At 33.8% G+C, this 19,665-nt stretch overlaps 1 protein-coding gene across 1 annotated transcript in view; it reads left to right on the top strand.

Moving 5' to 3' along the window:
* The window catches only part of LOC114330839 (sialin), a 31,359-nt gene extending 13,349 nt beyond the window's left edge, over nucleotides 1–18,010 (top strand). The window contains exons 3-9 of the mRNA XM_028280254.1: nucleotides 6,614–6,850; nucleotides 7,226–7,313; nucleotides 7,729–7,943; nucleotides 8,044–8,205; nucleotides 9,217–9,349; nucleotides 13,599–13,840; nucleotides 17,662–18,010. Coding sequence (XP_028136055.1) covers nucleotides 6,614–6,850; nucleotides 7,226–7,313; nucleotides 7,729–7,943; nucleotides 8,044–8,205; nucleotides 9,217–9,349; nucleotides 13,599–13,840; nucleotides 17,662–17,799 — 1,215 coding nt within the window. The 3' untranslated portion in view covers nucleotides 17,800–18,010. The remainder of the gene's footprint in view (nucleotides 1–6,613; nucleotides 6,851–7,225; nucleotides 7,314–7,728; nucleotides 7,944–8,043; nucleotides 8,206–9,216; nucleotides 9,350–13,598; nucleotides 13,841–17,661) is intronic.
* Nucleotides 18,011–19,665: the final 1,655 nt, after the last annotated feature.

The raw sequence follows: 19,665 nt of genomic DNA, 5'->3' as shown, positions 1-19,665 counted from the left end.
CAACTGAATAAAAATGGTATACATTTTTATTTTATAGTCGTATTACTCCGTAGAGTAACTAGGTGCTTTTTCCATTGGAACTTTACCAAGCTGTAGACGGGGATGTGAATTGTATAGTGTAGAATTCCTTCCCTTTGTCTTCACTGCAGCATCCATTTGGCTTGCAAATTGTAGAAGCCTTGGAGGTGTCACCAGGAAAATGTACCAATAAGTTTTTCAATTTACAAATCTTTTAGTAATATTTTTAATATTTTCAATATTATTAATGTTGCTATTAGGATTGAAAAACTTCATCTTTCAATTGCCAGATGACGCTAGTCACCTAGCCTATTTGTTTCAGTTGCAATGTGTGAGAAAAGCTCTCGGTGCTAGTCAGTTAGGATATGGAGAACAAGCCTGCGCTCTCTCCGATGAGATTCCAATAAGAATCGAAAATCGCGATTCAGAGAGCTGGATTGCACTCCGCATTCTAATTGAAAAGTAAGATTGTTTTGCCTTCGCATTGCAACTGAATAAAATTGGTATACATTTTTATTTTTTATTAAGAAGAATAATGAAAAAATATCTTTTTCAACGTTTTAGTTAATATTTGTTGGTTTCTCTGACTCCTAGTATGGCGATTTTTGTGAAAACCTTTTTTACTAGTTGCCTTATCAAGCTGATTATTCCGTTAAAGTTTAGTCACGTCATATACCTATCTAATGAGGTAAAAAAGTGATACAGTGACTGTTATTCTTAATTAGAAACTAACTATTAGAAACTGCATTTTTCAAAGTGCATTTCGAAGTGATGAAAGATAATAAATTTGTAATTCAGAAATAATTGTCCAAAATGATTTCAATCCGAGGTTTTCGAGGTCGCTGAATACGAATATCATGACGGCGATAGTTTACTGGGATGAGCCTCGTCTGGAGTTTTATGGAAATTTGATACAAAATCAGTGTAAACTCGTTGCTTGAAGGTTTTTTGGATCGCCCAACATCAATATCATATCAGCGATGGTCTCCAAGGCATCTGATGGCCAGGAAGAGCCTCTTTTCCCGGAGTTTTATGAAAATTCGATACAAAATCAGTGCAAAGTCTCATAAAGGATCGTTTAAACACAGCGATAAATCAAACAACTTATCAAGGTCAATCGAGTTGTTGCAACTTATCATTGTGTGTAAACGGTACATCGCACAACTTATCAAAGTTGGAGTTGGGTTGAAGGTGGTATCGCATTGAATCGCAGCGTCTAAACAGCGTTTCAACTTGTCATCACAACTAGTTGCTGTGACTTATCGTTGTGTTTAAACGACGCTTAAGAATCGTAAAAAATGGCAAAAATATCTCAACGTTTATTCATTTAATAGCTTTATAGAAACTGACTTCATTTGCGGCAAAATGCAAAAATCACGTATGCGCTCTTCACCTTTAAAGTACAGACTGATTTTTTTCAATAGGACACTCTGATCAAAATACATATATCGAATTTTTTACGCAGAGTTGATACAAATTTTATTTAAATTTATTTCGCACGCGTAACACGTTCAAAATCGCCGGTCGCTTCATGCGATGTTTCTGAGAGAACGGTTCATATTCCGCGGTACAGATTCTTGGTAAATCTTTGTTTTCCGTTTTTGTCCCTACTAGGCGTGGTTTAGGGGGAAGTCCGGGGTGGGAGTGACAAATCTTTTTACACATCTTTTAGGGTCTCAAATTGGCATTTATTTTTTTCTCAGACGACCTGACTATCTAATTTATAATGATGCAACTTCGATAGAAATTTTTCTACTATCACAAGTTGAAGAATAATCTTTAATTTTTAAGAAAATAGAAAGTAGGAAGGTCTCAAATATACAGTAGGTCTCTGTAAGTTGTATCCATATGGAAAACTTTTTTATTATAAAGTTTACGAAAAAAAGTTATTCTTCATAAAAAGCTCTGCATGGTCCAAAACCTAAAATTTAACCATCAAATATCAATTTTTTTGAATATTATACGAGGTATGACAAAAAGTTTGAATTTCACTCAAGAGTAAAGTAGCTTTATTTTTCAAAATATTGAAAATTGCTATTATGAAAAGTTGTTTGGAATTAAAAACTATATTCTAGTATGCAATTACATCCTTCTAATTGAACATTTTTTTTTGAAAAATTATGGATAACCAACATTATTTTCAATTATTTCAATTCAGATAACTCTTTTATTATTAATTTTACGAAAAAAAGTGATTCTTAATAAAAAGTCCTGCATGGTCTAAAACCTAAAATACAACCATGTTATGTCAAATTGTATCAATTTTATACGAGGTATGTCAAAAAATATGAATTTCGCTCAAGAGTCAAATACGTTTATTTTTCACAATATCAAAAATTGTTATTATGAAAAGTTATTTAGAATTAAAAACTATGTTTCAGCATGTAATTAAATCCTTGTAATTGAAATATTCTGAACTATAAAGGTACTTTACTTTTGATCTAAATTTATCTTTGTTGACATACCTCGTATAAAATTGATTGTATTTGAATTTGATATAAAATGGTTGTATTTTAAGTTTTAGACCATCCAGAACTTTTTATTAAGAATCACTTTTTTGGTAAAATTAATAATAAAAGAGTTATCAGAATTTAAATAACTGAAAATAATGTTAGTTATCCATATTTTTCAAAAAACACAATTTTTAATTAGAAGGATATTAGAATATAGTTGATTATATAGAGCAGTGGTTCCCAACCTTTTATGTCTGGCGACCCACCTTCTGATGTTTTTCGTATTCGCGACCCATCCCTCACCCATGATATATATAATGTACGCTTCTCAGCTACTGTAATAGCCAAGCCGCGACCCACTTGAAATCTGTTCGCGACTCACTAGTGGGTCGCGACCCACCGGTTGGGAAACGTTGATATAGAGTATATACAGTATGTCCCTGTAAGTTGTATCCATATGGAAAACTTTTTTATTATTAATTTTACGAAAAAAAGTTATACTTCATAAAAAGCTCTGCATGGTCCAAAACCTAAGATTCAACCATCAAATATCAAATTTTATGAATATTATACGAGGTATGTCAAAAAGTTTTAATTTCACTCAAGAGTAAAGTAGCTTTATTTTTCACAATATTGAAAATTGCTATTATGAAAAGTTGTTTGGAATTAAAAATTATATTCTAATATGCAATTACATCCTTCTAATTAAAAATTTTTTTTTTTGAAAAATTATGGATAACTAACATTATTTTCAGTAAATTTAATTCTAATAACTCTTTTAATATTAATTTTACGAAAAAAGTGATTCGTAATTAAAAGTTCTGCATGGTCTAAAATACTCTAAAACCTAAAATACAACCATCTTATGTCAATTTTATACGAGGTGTGTCAAAAAAGATAAATTTAGATCAAAAGTAAAGTACCTTTATAGTTCAAAATATTTCAATGAGAAGGATGTAATTACATACTGAAACATGGTTTTTAGTTCTTAATAACTTTTCATAACAACAATTTTCGATATTGTGAAAAATAAAGGTATTTTGCTCTTGAGACAAATTCATATTTTTTGACATACCTTGTATAAAATTGATAAAATTTGACATAAGATGGTTGTATTTTAGGTTTCAGACCATGCAGAACTTTTTATTAAGAATCACTTTTTTCGTAAAATTAATAATAAAAGAGTTATCAGAATTTAAATAACTGAAAATAATGCTAGTTATCCATAATTTTTCAAAAAAAAATTTTTCAATTAGAAGGATGTAATTACATATTAGAATATAGTTTTTAATTCCAAACAACTTTTCATAATAGCAATTTTAAATATTGTGAAAAATAAAGCTACTTTACTCTTGAGTGAAATTCAAACTTTTTTACATACCTCGTATAATATTCATAAAATTTTATATCTGATGGTTGAATCTTAGGTTTTGGACCATGCAGAGCTTTTTATGAAGAATGACTTTTTTTCGTAAAATTAATAATAAAAAAGTTTTCCATATGGATACAACTTACAGGGACATACTGTATATTAGAGTATAGTATATTAGAATATATTTGCATATTAGAATATAGTTTTTAATTCCAAACAACTTTTCATAATGGCAATTTTCAATATTGTGAAAAATAAAGCTACTTTACTCTTGAGTGAAATTCAAACTTTTTGACATACCTCGTATAAAATTCATAAAATTTTATATCTGATGGTTGAATCTTGAGTTTTGGACCATGCAGAACTTTTTATAAAGAATAACTTTTTTTCGTAAAATTAATAATAAAAAAGTTTTCCATATGGATACAACTTACAGGGACATACTGTAGAATACATTATTAAAAATAATATACACTAATTTAAATCTAGAAACCTTTCTTATTAGAACAATTCTCTGTTAACGTCCTGAATCTCTGCCTTATACAATTTACAAGGCATAGAAACGACGAAAATAGAAAACAGAAAGGATTCTACAATATGCACACTACTATAATATATCACATTCCGTTTTCCTTCATCTAGAAAAGGTACAAGAAATGGTTCTTAATACTCACAATCTGAGTAAAGATAGAAGTGAATTAAAGACAATTTATGTTTTATTTCGATTCAGAGGCAAGGCATAATCTGCATACAGCACTGTTTCTGGTATAACCTTCGTCAGTACAGATGCTTACCCGCCTTTGAATCAACACAAAACCAAATCCTTGATCTAGGAAGGAGAACGGAATGTGATTGCATATTGTAGAATCCTTTCCGTTTTCTATTTTCGTCGTTTCTATGCCTTGTAAATTGTAGAAGGCAGAGGTTCAGGATGTTAAGAGAGAATGGTTCTAATAAGAAAGGTTTCTAGATTTAAATTAGTGTATATTATTTTTAATAATGTATTCTGTATCTGCGTCACTCCTACTTTCTATTTTCTTTAATAGATATCGCTGCAGCGTCCTCAAAACGGATTTTAATTTATCTTTGAAATTTCCCTTAAATAGGCAATTTGGATTTGTGTTGATTCAGAGGCTGTCAAGCATCTGTATTAACGAAGGTTATACCAGTGTCCAATAACAAATATTCAGAATTCATATCCGATATTGAACAGAATAATTATATCACCCAGTAGATTGCACGAATTTATTTGTTTTTATATTCACACACGTAGATTATTAGTTTAGATCCAAATTGGTCAATTATCAACAATATAATTTGGAAATGACACGAAAGTGCTGACGAAAGTAGAATTATTTACCTTAATTAAATATACAAATCACGCGGGCATCGTGTCACCAATGACCCAATTTAAGCTTCTATAAAACCAAGATATCTGGCCTGGAGAAAGAGTATTCATCAGTCTACATCAGTCTTTAGCTAATCGCGTATCAGTAATTAGGCAGTGTTCGGAAGTACTCCCGGGGTAGAATTACCCTAGTGTCGGTTCTATCAATAAATACCTTTATCGCTATTCGGTGTTTATATCCTTATCTTTATACATGGTCCTTCGAGCCGCATTTCTGAAACTCTCGCCCCGATGCATCGCCCAAACGAAAAACATTACACTACTCCCAACTAGCAGTGGAGTGGAGACAGCGATAACCAGTTACCTAAAGACTCCGATCACTCCCGTAGCGCAGTTGCTGACGATGACACGACGTAAGTTAAGTACGACTCAACCCACACACATTAACACACAAGGAGATGAGTTCCATACTATACTATTGGAAGAAGAGAGTCTGGAGCAAGAAGTCGCGCATACGCCTTGGCGAAAGATACACGAATCACATTGGGCTTATTTAACGGCCACCGGAGTCATTACTTCGATAGTGGTGATTGGTCTGCTCATATTGTGGAAATACTGTCCTGTTACACGAAAATGTCGCTCAGTTAAAGACGACTCCCCGTCGACTTCCAAAGCCGACATCCCTCTCAACACCTTTTCATCTAATAGTCCCAATTTTGATCTAAATATAGAGTCGGACGTTGAAAGCTAAGTTAACAGTTGGAGAAATATTGATTATTCTTAAACTATTTATTAATAAACTATTTATGTTGTAATATTAGAAATATACTTATATCTTATGTTTATGTTATACTTGTAAACTTCGAACACTGACACTTAGAAAGATTTTCCGGCGGGCAGTATGTCCAATAACAAATATTCAGAATTCATATCCGATATTGAACAGAATAATTATATCACCCAGTAGATTGCACGAATTTATTTGTTTTTATATTCACACACGGAGATTATTAGTTTAGATCCAAATTGGTCAATTATCAACAATATAATTTGGAAATGACACGAAAGTGCTGACGAAAGTAGAATTATTTACCTTAATTAAATATACAAATCACGCGGGCATCGTGTCACCAATGACCCGCTTCTATAAAACCAAGATATCTGGCCTAGAGAAAGAGTATTCATCAGTCTACATCAGTCTTTAGCTAATCGCGTATCAGTAATTAGGCAGTGTTCGGAAGTACTCCCGGGGTAGAATTACCCTAGTGTCGGTTCTATCAATAAATACCTTTATCGCTATTCGGTGTTTATATCCTTATCTTTATACAACCAGAAACAGCGCTGTCTGCAGATTAAGCCTTGCCTCTGAATCGAAATAAAACATAAATTAGCTTTAATTCACATTTAATTTTTCTGTTTTAGACGCCAGGTGAATTTGACTGGGACGAAAAGACGCAAAGTATAGTGTTGGGATCGTTTTTCTACGGATACGTGCTAACCCAGGTGCCAGGTGGACGATTGGCCGAGATCTTCGGCAGCAAGCGAGTATACGGAATAGGTGTTTTGGTCACTTCGATTTTCACTCTACTTACTCCAATTGCTGCGAGAATGAACTTTACACTATTTATTATCGTTAGAGTTTTGGAAGGAATGGGCGAGGTAAGAACTGATTCTTTTATCCGAAATGCTTTTTCTACTGATCTAGGAAATTAATCGTACAGTTGGAACAAGTTACAAAAGTTCGTTCAGTAAACAAACAAACTTCAAATGAGATTCAACCTTTTCATCAACATAGTGTCCTCCTAGGATAATATACCGATTATAAATTTTCTCTAACAATTCGATACTTTTTACCTATTTCCGACGCGTATCGAATAGAAGTGGAAGGTAACGGTGGGAGCGCGTTCGATAACAAGCCGGAGAGAGCTGGCAATGCTATCGTTACATTTTATCAGCTCATGTGTGTGTTTTAGACGTAATTTCATTCAATTTACTATCAGTTCGACTACTGAAATCCAACAATGTTATTTTTAGGGTGTCACTTTTCCTTCGATGCACGCAATGTTAGCTAGATGGATTCCTCCTTTGGAAAGAAGCAAATTTGCGGCGTATGTTTATGCGGGTAAGTATTATAGAAATGAAATATATCGAACCACCGATACATATCGTAATTAAAGTAGGCTATGCACTAAAAATTCCGTACTATGTAATAAGGAACAATGAAATATAAGGAATACAAGTACACTAAGCTCTATGTGATTCTTACAATTCTTTATGTCGCCTTTATTTAAGCGAAAACCTCTTTAAGGACGTTGTGCACTTTTTGGATGGGGAAAAAGCATTGAATTCACAACCTTCATCGCGACTGTCGCCGACATCTATGTAAAAACATAAATTATGTTTTTAATTTTAATTTTTCACATTATGAATTTAAATACGTAAATAAACAAAGTTTTCGTTATGATAATGCTCGCATTTTTAGCTTGTTTTCTATAATTTTTCATAATCTTTTTTGTCTAAACATAATTTATTTTCAGGTACCAATTTTGGAACGATCCTTTCGTTACCAATATCAGGATGGCTGTGTTCCCTAAAATTAGATAATGGTTGGCCTTTAAGTTTTTATATATTCGGAGTGTTGGGCATCGTTTGGTACTTATTTTGGGTGCTGTTAATATACGATACACCAATGTCACATCCAAGGATTGATCCTCAGGAGAAAGCTTTTATTTTAGCCAGTATAGGACCTCAGGTATGTTACTTGACATATAGTAGTATTGACTTATGTAGTATATAAATATATGATTAATTTGTAAATAATCTCTTGTTAATTTGAAACATCTATTTTTTAGGACGACCGTGATACGTCTTCAATACCATGGAAACATATGTTACGGTGCATGCCTTTATGGGCTATATTAGTAACACAATGTGGTCAGTCTTGGGCATTTTACACCCAGTTGACAGAATTACCAACGTATATGGCACAAATTTTACACTTTGATATACAATCGGTAAGTATCGTTATGAAAAAATTGGTACAATAGAATTTAACAAAAAATAATAATAAAAAAGAAAAGAAATAGTGGATGACAGAAAAAATATTGCAGATGATGGAAGAGCGTAGGAAATTATAAGATAGAAATGACAGCGAATTTTTTCCGAATGGAAATAAAAAGAGTAAAAGAATCATGGCTGATGGAGAAATTGAAATATTACACAGAAGTTGAAATACTACAACTTAAACATGACAATTTCCATATGCAGAATAAGAGTAAAGAGCTACAGAACACTAGAAAACAACGCAATAGAGGCAGAGTTGTAGACATCGAAGGAAAGATTTTGACCACAATAATTGAAGATAAATTAAAAAGATGGAAATAATACATGCAAGAAATATTCGAAGATACAGCAAGGAAACCGACTGAAATAGACAATCCCGACGGCTCAGAAATAACAAACGAAAAATTAACTATGGCCATCAGGCGAATTGAAGATGGTAGATCACCTGGACATGATGAAGTGCATGGGGAAATTTTAAAGCTATTAGAAGCACACCAAATCACAGCTCTTACGAAGCTATTCAACAACATGAGACTGGTCACTTACCAAAAGTCTGGCTACTGTCAATATTCATTCCACTTCCCAAAAAAGCCAACGCTACAAAATGTGAAGAACATAGATTAATTCGTTTGATGAGCTATGTACTTAAAGTTCTCTTTACTATCATTCACTTGCTCATATACACCAAATTTGAAGAACACCTAAGTAAAGTTCAATTTGGATTCAGAGCAGGACTCGGAGCATGGGGAGTACTTTTCAGTACGCAAGTTCTAAAAGAAAGAGCCAGTGATGTCAACTGCGATGTGTATGCATATTTCATTGATTTTGGGAAGGCATTTGGCAAAGTACCACATGGGAAGCGTTTTAAACGCTCAGTAGATCATTCGCGTAACCTACTGTAACCTCATCATAATTGGCATTTATTGTAATATTGCACATAAGTAAATTCTTCGTTATTTTAGGATGCTTTGCTTTCGGCTGTTCCATATTTTACAAGTTGGATCGGAGGTATATTGTTCAGTATATTCGCTGATTGGTTACTTAGTAAAGGGTACTTATCGTTATCGACATCCTACAAGGTGTTCAATTCCGTAGGTAAGTTATACAAAATATATCATGCTATTATTTAATTATTTTTTCTATTTATTGACGATGAAAGAAACTTAGGCCACAAGAAAAACTGTTGTGAAAACAACAGTTAAAGTAATTCGCATTTTTGTAAATCTCTCTTGTAAATCTGTTGGGACAATCTGTATTGTGTTTAAAAGATTTAATTCTCTGAAAACTTAAGTGTTAGCGTTGTGTGTTTTATAAAATAGACATATGGTTGCATTTTTATCGTCTTCGGGGTAGGCAGGTAGCTTTGCCAAAAGAAGAGTAACATGTGTGTGGCCCTTTTCAGGCAGAATAGTGTAAGATAATAATGCAGTGATTTGAATAGAACTTATGCAGTCCCTTCTCAGCGTCCAAGGCTAGTTCGTGTTTTGCTCTCTTGTTCTCCCGCTCGCCATAATTACTCCTCTCGCTAATTGTCTCGCGGAAATTTGTATAATACACTCTTTTCTCTATCTTTCGCTACCAAGACAATTTATCGTTAAGACGCTTATTTGTTAAACTCGTTATTGTTAATAAATGTTTTTGTCGCTTATCACTTTTATTTTTTGTGTGCACAACCCCTTCATATCGTGTTAATTAGTAACTATAAAACCAGACCAAATAAAATCTTAGAACCAGTTCTCCTAAAAGTTCACTAGTTTGTTTATATCGAAGGACGGGACATACGGGTGTGGTCATAAAATATTCACCTATGTCCAATTAGGCAAAAGGAAATAATTAAACCCTTTTTGCCACGGTGGGGTGAGATTCAATAAAAACTCACACCAAAAAACAATAAAGTAAAGTTCATACCAAACCCGTCTTTCAGTGCGTCAACGATAAAATGTCGAAATATACTAACCTAGAATGACAATTGTAATTTAACCGCTTGACATTGTTAAAGTATGCAACTATCCGTCAACGATTACATAATTTTCTGAGTTCTATGTATATCAATCGCGATAGAGAGAATTCGAGAAACTATTGTTACGCGGTTGACTTTACTATTTTATTTTTACTGATTTATATTTAGACACTAATTTATATTTAAATAAAAAGACTTAGTAAATATTATTTTATTTACAATACTTTAATATTTACAAAACAATAATTAAAACAAATAACTAAAACACATCTAATTTATAATTACAATTTATTGTATAGTTTACCGATTGACTACAACAACTGACCGTTTCAATTAAATTGTCCGTATTTATATAGTCCTATTCCTAATAACACAAAACATTCCAGGAATGTTCCTAGTAGGTACACACAGGACATTGAAAACATTCCTGGAATGTCCCCAAAAGCACACGAACGTCCTTGGAAAGTCCCAGGAAAGTGCTGTGTCAGCATTTTAAACATTCCTTGAATGTCTTGTTGGAACATTCCATGCATGTCTACGAATGTTCTTTGAACATTCACAGTATATTTTTTAGACTGAATGTCTTGTTGAAACATTGCATGAATGTCTACGAATGTTCTTAGTACACTCAAAGTATATTTTTTAGACATTCTCTGAAATATATCGTCAGTGATGTGACAATACCTCCTATATGTTTTTCATGAGTTTTGCAGGAGACGAAAAACATTTTTTAAAATCACCTCCTGTTTTCATACGTAAGTTTTGACTTGTTTTGTAGTAAATAGATAGTTGAATTTACTACAAAACAAGTCAAAAAATATATGAAAACAGGAGGTGGCCCAAACAAGTTTTTCATCTCCTACAAAATTCATGAAAAAGCAGATAGGAGATATTGTCACATCACCGACGATATACCATAAGTATATGTGGCCATACCAAATAATACATCCTTGATAAAGATAAACATTTTTATTGCACAAAATCTTGTCATATATTTTTTTCCATAATCATCACTACGATGACGATTCATTGTATTGAAATGTACATTACAATTACAATCTGGTCATAACTCTGACCAATGAGCAATTTTAATTTAACCTAAATTACTACTGTTCCTTAAAATGAAGAGCTTACCCCATAGCGTCTCTTATCTAATCTAACAGGCACACAAGCACTATGCTCTGCTTTTCTAACCGCACTAAGTATTCTAACTTACACAGGCACACAAGCATTATGCTCTGCTTTTCACTATCACCTATCACTCAAACTAGTTCAAAAGGCTTTGTTCTCTTCAATCTTCTAGTTTGCCCAGTAGTATCGAGAAGCTGGATTTCCTCAATATTCTTGTAGGTACTTACGAAGTTGTTGCTTGTGACTTCCAACTTTACTCCAACTTTAAAAACAAATCCAGCTGTAAAATATTTATGTGCCTGAAGACTTTTGTATGCTTTCATCTGCTGCTTAGAGTAGTAACTGTGAGACTCCATCAGATATGTATAAATATCTATAATAGTATGTAATTTGGTGGAATGCACTTTATGGTAAATCCAATTCTGACTGAATTGTATATGGATTTAAATCCCCAATTATTTTCAGCTTCAATAAATATCTAAAACAATAAAAGAAATAATGTTATTGCTTGCAAAATTCATTAATATTGATAAATATCAGAGAAAAATGAACAGTAAATGAAAATTGTTTCCCCTACCTTTCTCCAAACATCTGGAGTTTCCAATAATAATTTCCTTAAATAATCACTTTGCAGTGTGGTAAAGTTTATAAAGTTCACAAAATACAGCAAACGAAATGCAAATGAATCCAACATAGACAAAATACGACGATAAACAATGAAATGAAATTATATTACAACCATAACCTCTGTAACCTGTAACTTTTTGTATGCCAACCTGCCAACCAGAACCAGAAGTCACGTAGTTACGTGGTTTGGATTGCCTAAATACATATATACACGCGCGGCAAATTTGAAAATGAATGCAAATTGAATAGTAAATGGCCTCTCTTAAAATGTAGGACATTGGTAGTATGTTCATAGAATATCTTGTAACATTCCACCAATAACTTAATCAGATGTTCACCGAATGTTCCTTGAATGTCCAGGAAATTCAAACATTAATAGAACTTTGATAGTACATTCCTGGAATGTTTTGTGTTGTTAGGGATCCTGTTTCTAGAATTATCTACTCCGGCCCATGCTAGCCTCGAAGTTCGAAAACTTGTTCCGTACGCTTCTATGAATAGCACGATGAAAGAATCCCGTTATCTCTGGCGTGTATGTATAATTTGGTGGGTTGGCAGATATTTGAAATCGTAAACAGCCCAGCCCGTAGAACAAAAAAAAAAGAAATCGATTAATTTCGAAAGGAAAGGTCTTGTTTACCTGTTTCGGCAAAGGTCGATCAACCGATTTGGAAGCAAGAGGGTCAGGTCATTGGCATTGTATTTCGCAGCACTATGATGCACTGAAAGAATGGTTTGGTATGAACTTTATCTTTACTGTGGTGAGGAGATTTACCAAGAGAGAAAAAGCAAACGTCAAGATTCTGTTACCATTTCATTTTTCCCTGCGAGTGCTTCAATGAAGGCCGCTGCTTGATAAATAATGTAATTCAATGTTTTTAAACACCAAATTGTAGTAAACTTCTTCTTGATGTGGCTATCCGTGACAAATTTTGGCTACCACCATGTCCATCTTTATCTTATCCGCAGCAGCGCGGAAAAGCTGCACAGATGTTGTGTTGAACCAGGCTCTAAGATTCTTTAACTAGGATGTTATTCCTGGAGCCCGCTTTCCAAATATTTTTCCTTGCAGGATGACTTGCAGGAGGGCATATCTGGATTCATTTCGCATAATGTGTCAGAAGTATTCTAACTTTCGAGATTTGATGGTGGTCAGTACATCTCGGTTCTTCTTCATTCCACTGAGAACCTTCTCATTTATGACCCGGTCAGTCCACGGGATTCTAAGTATTCGTCTATACAGCCACATCTCAAATGCTTCCAATTTTCTTCACATATCTTCGTTCAAAGACCACGATTTAATACCATAAAAAAGGACAGAGAAGACGCAGCATTTTTACTTTTATTCCAAGAGAGAGGTAGCTCTTGAAGAAGGCCCCCATCCGGTTGAAGGAGGATCTCTAGCTTTTCCGATTCGCACTCTCATCTCTTGGTTGTTGGTCCGTTCTTTATTTATTAAGGTGTCGAGGTAGTTGTAGTGCGTCACTCCTAGAGAGGTTTGGTTGACGTCGATGTGGTCTTCAAATTTATAAAATCTATTCTATCAGCGACGTCGCACGAGCATATTTGCCACAATACAATAAATGAAATATGAACACTATTTACTTTGTATTCTTTCCATTTCAGCGTCCGTCATTCCTTCTATTGGATTACTCGGGGTAGCATACGTGGGGTGCGACAAGGTAGCAGCCCAGCTGCTGCTAGCTCTTACAGCTACGTTCGGTGGAGCTGTATACGCAGGAAACCAAATGAACCACATCGCTTTGAGTCCGCAGTACGCGGGTACTATGTATGGAATCACGAACTCTGCAGCGAATATGTGCGGATTTTTGGCTCCGTACGTGATAGGGCTTATAATACAAGGACAGGTAAGTGTCTAAACTAAAAGTCAACCAATTAGGCATGCACTTCATATATTTAATGATATCATAACCCATCGGTACATACTTGACGGCAAACAAATTCAACAAATTATTCCTCATATATTAGTTTTTTCGATAGCAGGAAATAAAAACATTGTTGCCAAATAAAAACATATATATGTATTTACCACAGCAGCTACCGGCTACATTGTTGCTCTTTGTCTTTAAGGGACTATCCTAGTGTAAAAGTACGAAATTCATATACTTTTTTTGGGAATTTCTGAAATAAAAAGTATTGTTTTGAAAATTTGCATGAGCATTTATTATAAAAAGAAGTACATGTAAAACAATTTTCACAAAAAACTATTGAAAATTTAAAACGATTTATGCGTTATCTCTGGCACCGTGAAAATAAAAACATAGCTCTACTGCTGCAGTGATTGGGACTAATAGATATTCTGAAACATTAAATTTCAAAGTGATTATTGAAATATAAGTTATTTCCTATACCATCAACTATGATTTTTGATAAATATTTAAATTTGGAAAAATGACGAAGTGTTGAAAAATATGTTTAAAATTAGCTAAAACATTTTCAGTTTCAAAAACCACCAAATTGACATTTTTTATCCGATCAAAAACCCCTGTTTATGGTATAGAAACTTACATTTCAGTAATAACTTTGAAATTTTATGTTTCAGGATCTGTATTAGTCCCAATCACTGGAGCAGTGGAGCTGTTTTTATTTTCATGGTGCCAGTAGATGGCGCATAAATCGTTTAATTTTCAATATTTTTTTATGAAAATTGTTTTAACTTCTTTTTATAATAAATGCTCATGCAAATTTTCAAAATAATTGGTATAGTACTTTTTATTTTAGAAATTCCCAAAAAAGTATATGATACTTTTACACTAGGATAGCCCCTTAAGAGTGTGAAACAAAAATAACTGACTGTAATATAAATATCAAAGTCATGTTGTCGTATAGAAGGTTATGTAAGATTTTTATTTTTTTTTTCTTCTTCTTTTATGCCCTTTGGCAGCTGTGCTCATTTAGCCAGCAACATTTAAAATTAACGCCTAACCAAACCTATCACACTACAAGACTATTACGAACCTAATCGACCAATCAAGGATAGGGAAGGGACAGTGAAATTGGATCAAAAATAAACTGTCGTTAAAATATAAATTAAATAAATAAAAAGTAAAGTAAAGTTTTCAATCCTAATAGCAACATTAATAATATTGAAAAATATTAAAAATATTACTAAAATATTTTTAAATTGAAAACTTATTGGTCCATTTCCCTGGTGACACCTCCAAGGCTTCTACAATATGCAAGCCAGATGGATGCTGCAGTGAAGACAAAAGGGAAGGAATTCTACAACCCCCGTCTGCAGCTTGGTAATGTTCCAACAGAAAATGGACCTAGTTACTCTGTAGGAGTAATACTAGTATTATATAATTAGTATTACTCCTATAGAGTAACTAGGTCCATTTTCCGTTGGCACTTTACCAAGCTGCAGACGGGGGTTGTGAATTGCATAGTGTAGAATTCCTTCCCTTTTGTCTTCACTACAGCATTCATCTGGCTTGCATATTGTAGAAGCCTTGGAGGTGTGTCACCAGGGAAATGGAGCAACAAGTTTTCAATTTAAAAATCATTTAGTAATATTTTTCATTATTATTAATGTTGCTATTAGGATTGAAAACTTTACCTTTCAATTGCCAGATGACGCTAGTCACCTAATCCATACACGTCAGCTTTCATGGTTGGTCACTTCGAGTAGGTATGGAGCAGCAGGCCTACGTCTCTCCGATGAGACTCCAACAAGAGTCGAAAATCGTCGATTCAGAGGGCTGGACTGCGCTCCGTATTTTAAGTGAAAAATAAGATTGTTTTGCCTTCGCATTGCAACTGTATAAAAATGGTATACATTTTTATTTTTATTAAATAAATAAAATATAATTTGAAAACCATAATTTGACATTATATTTAACCTCCACTACTTCTAGCCAATGAAATGCTCGCTGTAATAGGAATGGCAAGTCGACAAAATCTGGTTATTCCCTATATGTTTTTTCAAATTTAAAATATGGCAACAAAGGGACAATGGTGTGCGAGCCTTATTGTTTGACTTCGACCCAAGCGGTCTAACTGTGTATAAGTTTACATGCATCTGATCTGCGACGGAACTGACGTCACATACTGTTTACAATTTCTGACGTGAAGTTGGCGTTGACAGGTGTTTTTGTGGTTAATAAATAATAAATATTTTATTTGGTGACATATTTTAATGCAAAATACATTGTAAAACAGGTAACAATATGTATTAAGGCAATATTAAGCAATAATTTAATGCATTCCTGTTGGTAAGTCAAGAAATTATTCCGGAAACCAATAGTCGGCCATTGTTATGTCAAGTTATTAGCTACTTTTTATCAGCTACTTTTTATCAGCTACTTTGGACGCCAGAATTTTGCTCATAGTTTCTATCCTGGGTGTTTTTATATCAATGCTTCGACCATATTAGAGTCTTGTCAATGTTCTCTTTTTTAATATAAGGTTTTACAATGTTATAAAAGAAAGCATCTTAGTGTGCTAGTTACGGTAATACCTCTTGAAGTTATTTGGATCTTGTTTGTATAATAATAATATAGAGTGTAACAAAAATGCAGGTCATAAATTAAATCACATATTCTGGGACCAAAATTAGTTTGATTGAACCTAACTTACCTTAGTACTAATGTGCACATAAAAAAATTATAGCCTTTGAAGTTACAAAATGAAAATCGATTTTTTCTAATATATCGAGAAAAATTCGAGATTTTTTATTGAAAATGGACATGTAGGTTTATGGCAGGATCATCTTTAAAAAAAATTATAGTGGAATTTGTGCACCCCATAAAAATGTTATGGGGGCTTTGTGCCCTTAAACCTCCCCCCCCCCAAACTTTTGTGCACGTTCCAATTAAATAATTATCGTGGTACCATTAGTTAAACACAGTGTTTTTAAAACTTGTTTGCCTCTTAGTACTTTTTTGATAAGCCAGTGATTATCGAGATATTTTGAATATTTGTCGAATCCACCACATATTTGTATATTTATGGTTGAGTACGATTATAGAGACCTGTTAATAATCTGAAAATTATTTATAATTTACATTTTAGGTATATGTTGAAACATATTAAAAAAGAAGTCACATCTCGATAAAATCTAGCTTATCTAAAAAATACCAAGAGACAAAAAAGTTTTAAAAACTCTGTGTTTAACTAATGGTACATACCACAATAATAGTTTAATTGGAACGTACACAAACATTTGCGGGGTTTAAAGGAACAAAACCGCCATAAAATTTTTATGTAAACATATTAAAAAAGAAGCCGCATTTCGATAAAAACTGGATTACCGAAAAAATACTAAGAGGCAAAAAAGTTTTAGAAACATTGTGTTTAGCTAATGGTACCACAATAATAATTTAATTGCAACGTACATAAAAGTTTGGGGGGGGGGGGTTTAAGGGAACAAAACCCCATAAAAATTTTATGGGGTGTACAAATTTCACTGTTCTTGTTTAAGATGTTCCTGGCATAAGATTGTCACATATATTGAAAAAATCGATTTTCATTTTGTTCTTCAGGTATAACTGATTAGGTTCTGATAACTTCAAGAGGTTATAACTTTTTTATGTGCACATTTGTACTAAGTAAGTTAGGTTCAAAAACTATTTTTGGTCCTAGGATATGTGATTTAATTTGTGACCTGTATTTTTGTTACACCCTGTATAAACTGTAAATGTGTGAATAACGTTTTTCTTGTTTAAAGGAAACCCTCGGCCAATGGAGAATGGTCTTCTACCTTGCGGCTGGCATCAACATCGGCACAAACTTATTCTACATAATGTTCGCCAGTGCTCGGGAAAGATCGTGGTCGAGATCTCGACGTTTGAGCAACATCAACTGACAAGCACTGTATCTCGCCATGATGGTCGACGCCTAGGCAATTTTTGTATGATATATTAGGTAGTATTAATAAGTACAATATTTAATTTTATATAAAGATAATCTTAAGAGAACAATGTGATCGAATATTTTTATTCCTACTGTAAATTATGAACCTTTATATTCCAAAGTTATCTATTAGATAATATATAATTTATTTTCGATACTTGAAATTGTCGTTTTATTAGTCAAACAATGATAAAACTTCTGACACAGAGGACATCATTCTCTTAAATCTTAGTCATCATTCATTATGTTATACATAACCCGACCTCTGGTTCATCATCAGAGAGGCGTAGGTTTGCTGTTCTCTGCCTCAAGCCTTAAGTGACAAACCTCCGAGAGTTATCCACGCACTGCAACTGACATTATGGAGTAGGTGCCTAGCGACATCTGCTAAATGAAAGTCAAAGTTTTTCAACCTAATAAAAATGTTTCTAAAAGATATTTAATTTAAAAACTTATTGGACCATTTTCCTGGTGACACCTCCATGGCTTCTAAAAATTGCAAGCCAGATGGATGCTGCAGTGAAGACAAGAAGGAATTCTAAAAGTTGCAATTCGCAACCCCGTCTACAGCTTGGTAAATTCCAACGGAAAATGGACCTAGCTACTGTAACGGGTAGCTCTTTCAAGGACGACAGACTCAGTAAAACACAGGTTAAAAATAAAGTAAATATATTTAAGACAATTATAACAGTTTAAAACAAATAAAATAAAATATAATTCCGTCTTCTGCAAAGGAAAAACAATATTAAACTTTATTACAGTCATCCGATCATAATAGCAACATTAAAATGATACGATAAACAGCACAATATATACAATAACAATCTCCCTACGGTAAATCAACATACATATATTCCGATCCGGATATACCGCATTTCACTTCAATGCGGCACGTAGTCACTCGTTCCTCGCTACTACCGCCCACTGCGATAACGGTCATGGCAAGACTCCACTTCACCACGGAGGCGTTCGCCTAGGCATAGTTCCACCTCACAAACGGTGCATCTTTGCCCATCCAGCTAGTGCTAGTTCAACACGCTAGCAACAGCTGTCGAGCCATTGCTAGTTCAACACGCTAGCAACGACTGATTTTTTCATTCTCCTGGCTCGCCTTAAATATGCTCTCGATGCCACTACTCCTTCTGTTTCCCCCAGCGGTGCTATGGGCCAACACGGCTGCTCCTACGGTTGTCTCTGGTCGACCGGCCCATCGCTGGCATCATATCATTACACTACTCTATAGGAGTAATACTAATAGAAAAATAAAAATGTTTACCATTTTTATTCAGTTGCAATGCAAAGGCAAAACTGTTTTATTTTTCACTTAGTACAGAGAGCGCAAACCAGCACTCTAAATCGACGATTTTCGACTCTAATTGGAGTCATCATCAGAGAGGCGTAGGTTTGCTGTTCTCTGCCCTAAGTGACAAACCTCCCAGAGTTGTCCTCGCACTGCAGCTGACATTATGGAGTAGATGCCTAGCGACATCAGCTAAATGAAAGTCAAAGTTTTTCAACCTAATAAAAATATTAAAAATATTTCTAAAGATATTTAATTGAAAAACTTATAGGGCCATTTTCCTGGTGACACGATAATGTGTTTACTTTTTGACTATGCAAAAACTATTGATATTGTGTGAGTACGAATAGATACCATACATGTAGTTTTAGATTAGAGATGCGATAGAAGGAAGCTCTAAAATCGGCAACATTGCTTATGAGAATGAGTTGCATTGCTACTGTACAATCGACAAATGACTGAATAAATTAGTACGACTCGGCTGTGGGAAGCAGTGTTGCCATGTATTAGGTGTGCTCC

The sequence above is a fragment of the Diabrotica virgifera genome, chromosome 7, assembly GCF_917563875.1.
Source record: "Diabrotica virgifera virgifera chromosome 7, PGI_DIABVI_V3a".
Classification (NCBI taxonomy): Eukaryota; Metazoa; Arthropoda; class Insecta; order Coleoptera; family Chrysomelidae; genus Diabrotica; species Diabrotica virgifera.
This window is presented reverse-complemented; position numbering and strand designations above follow the sequence as displayed.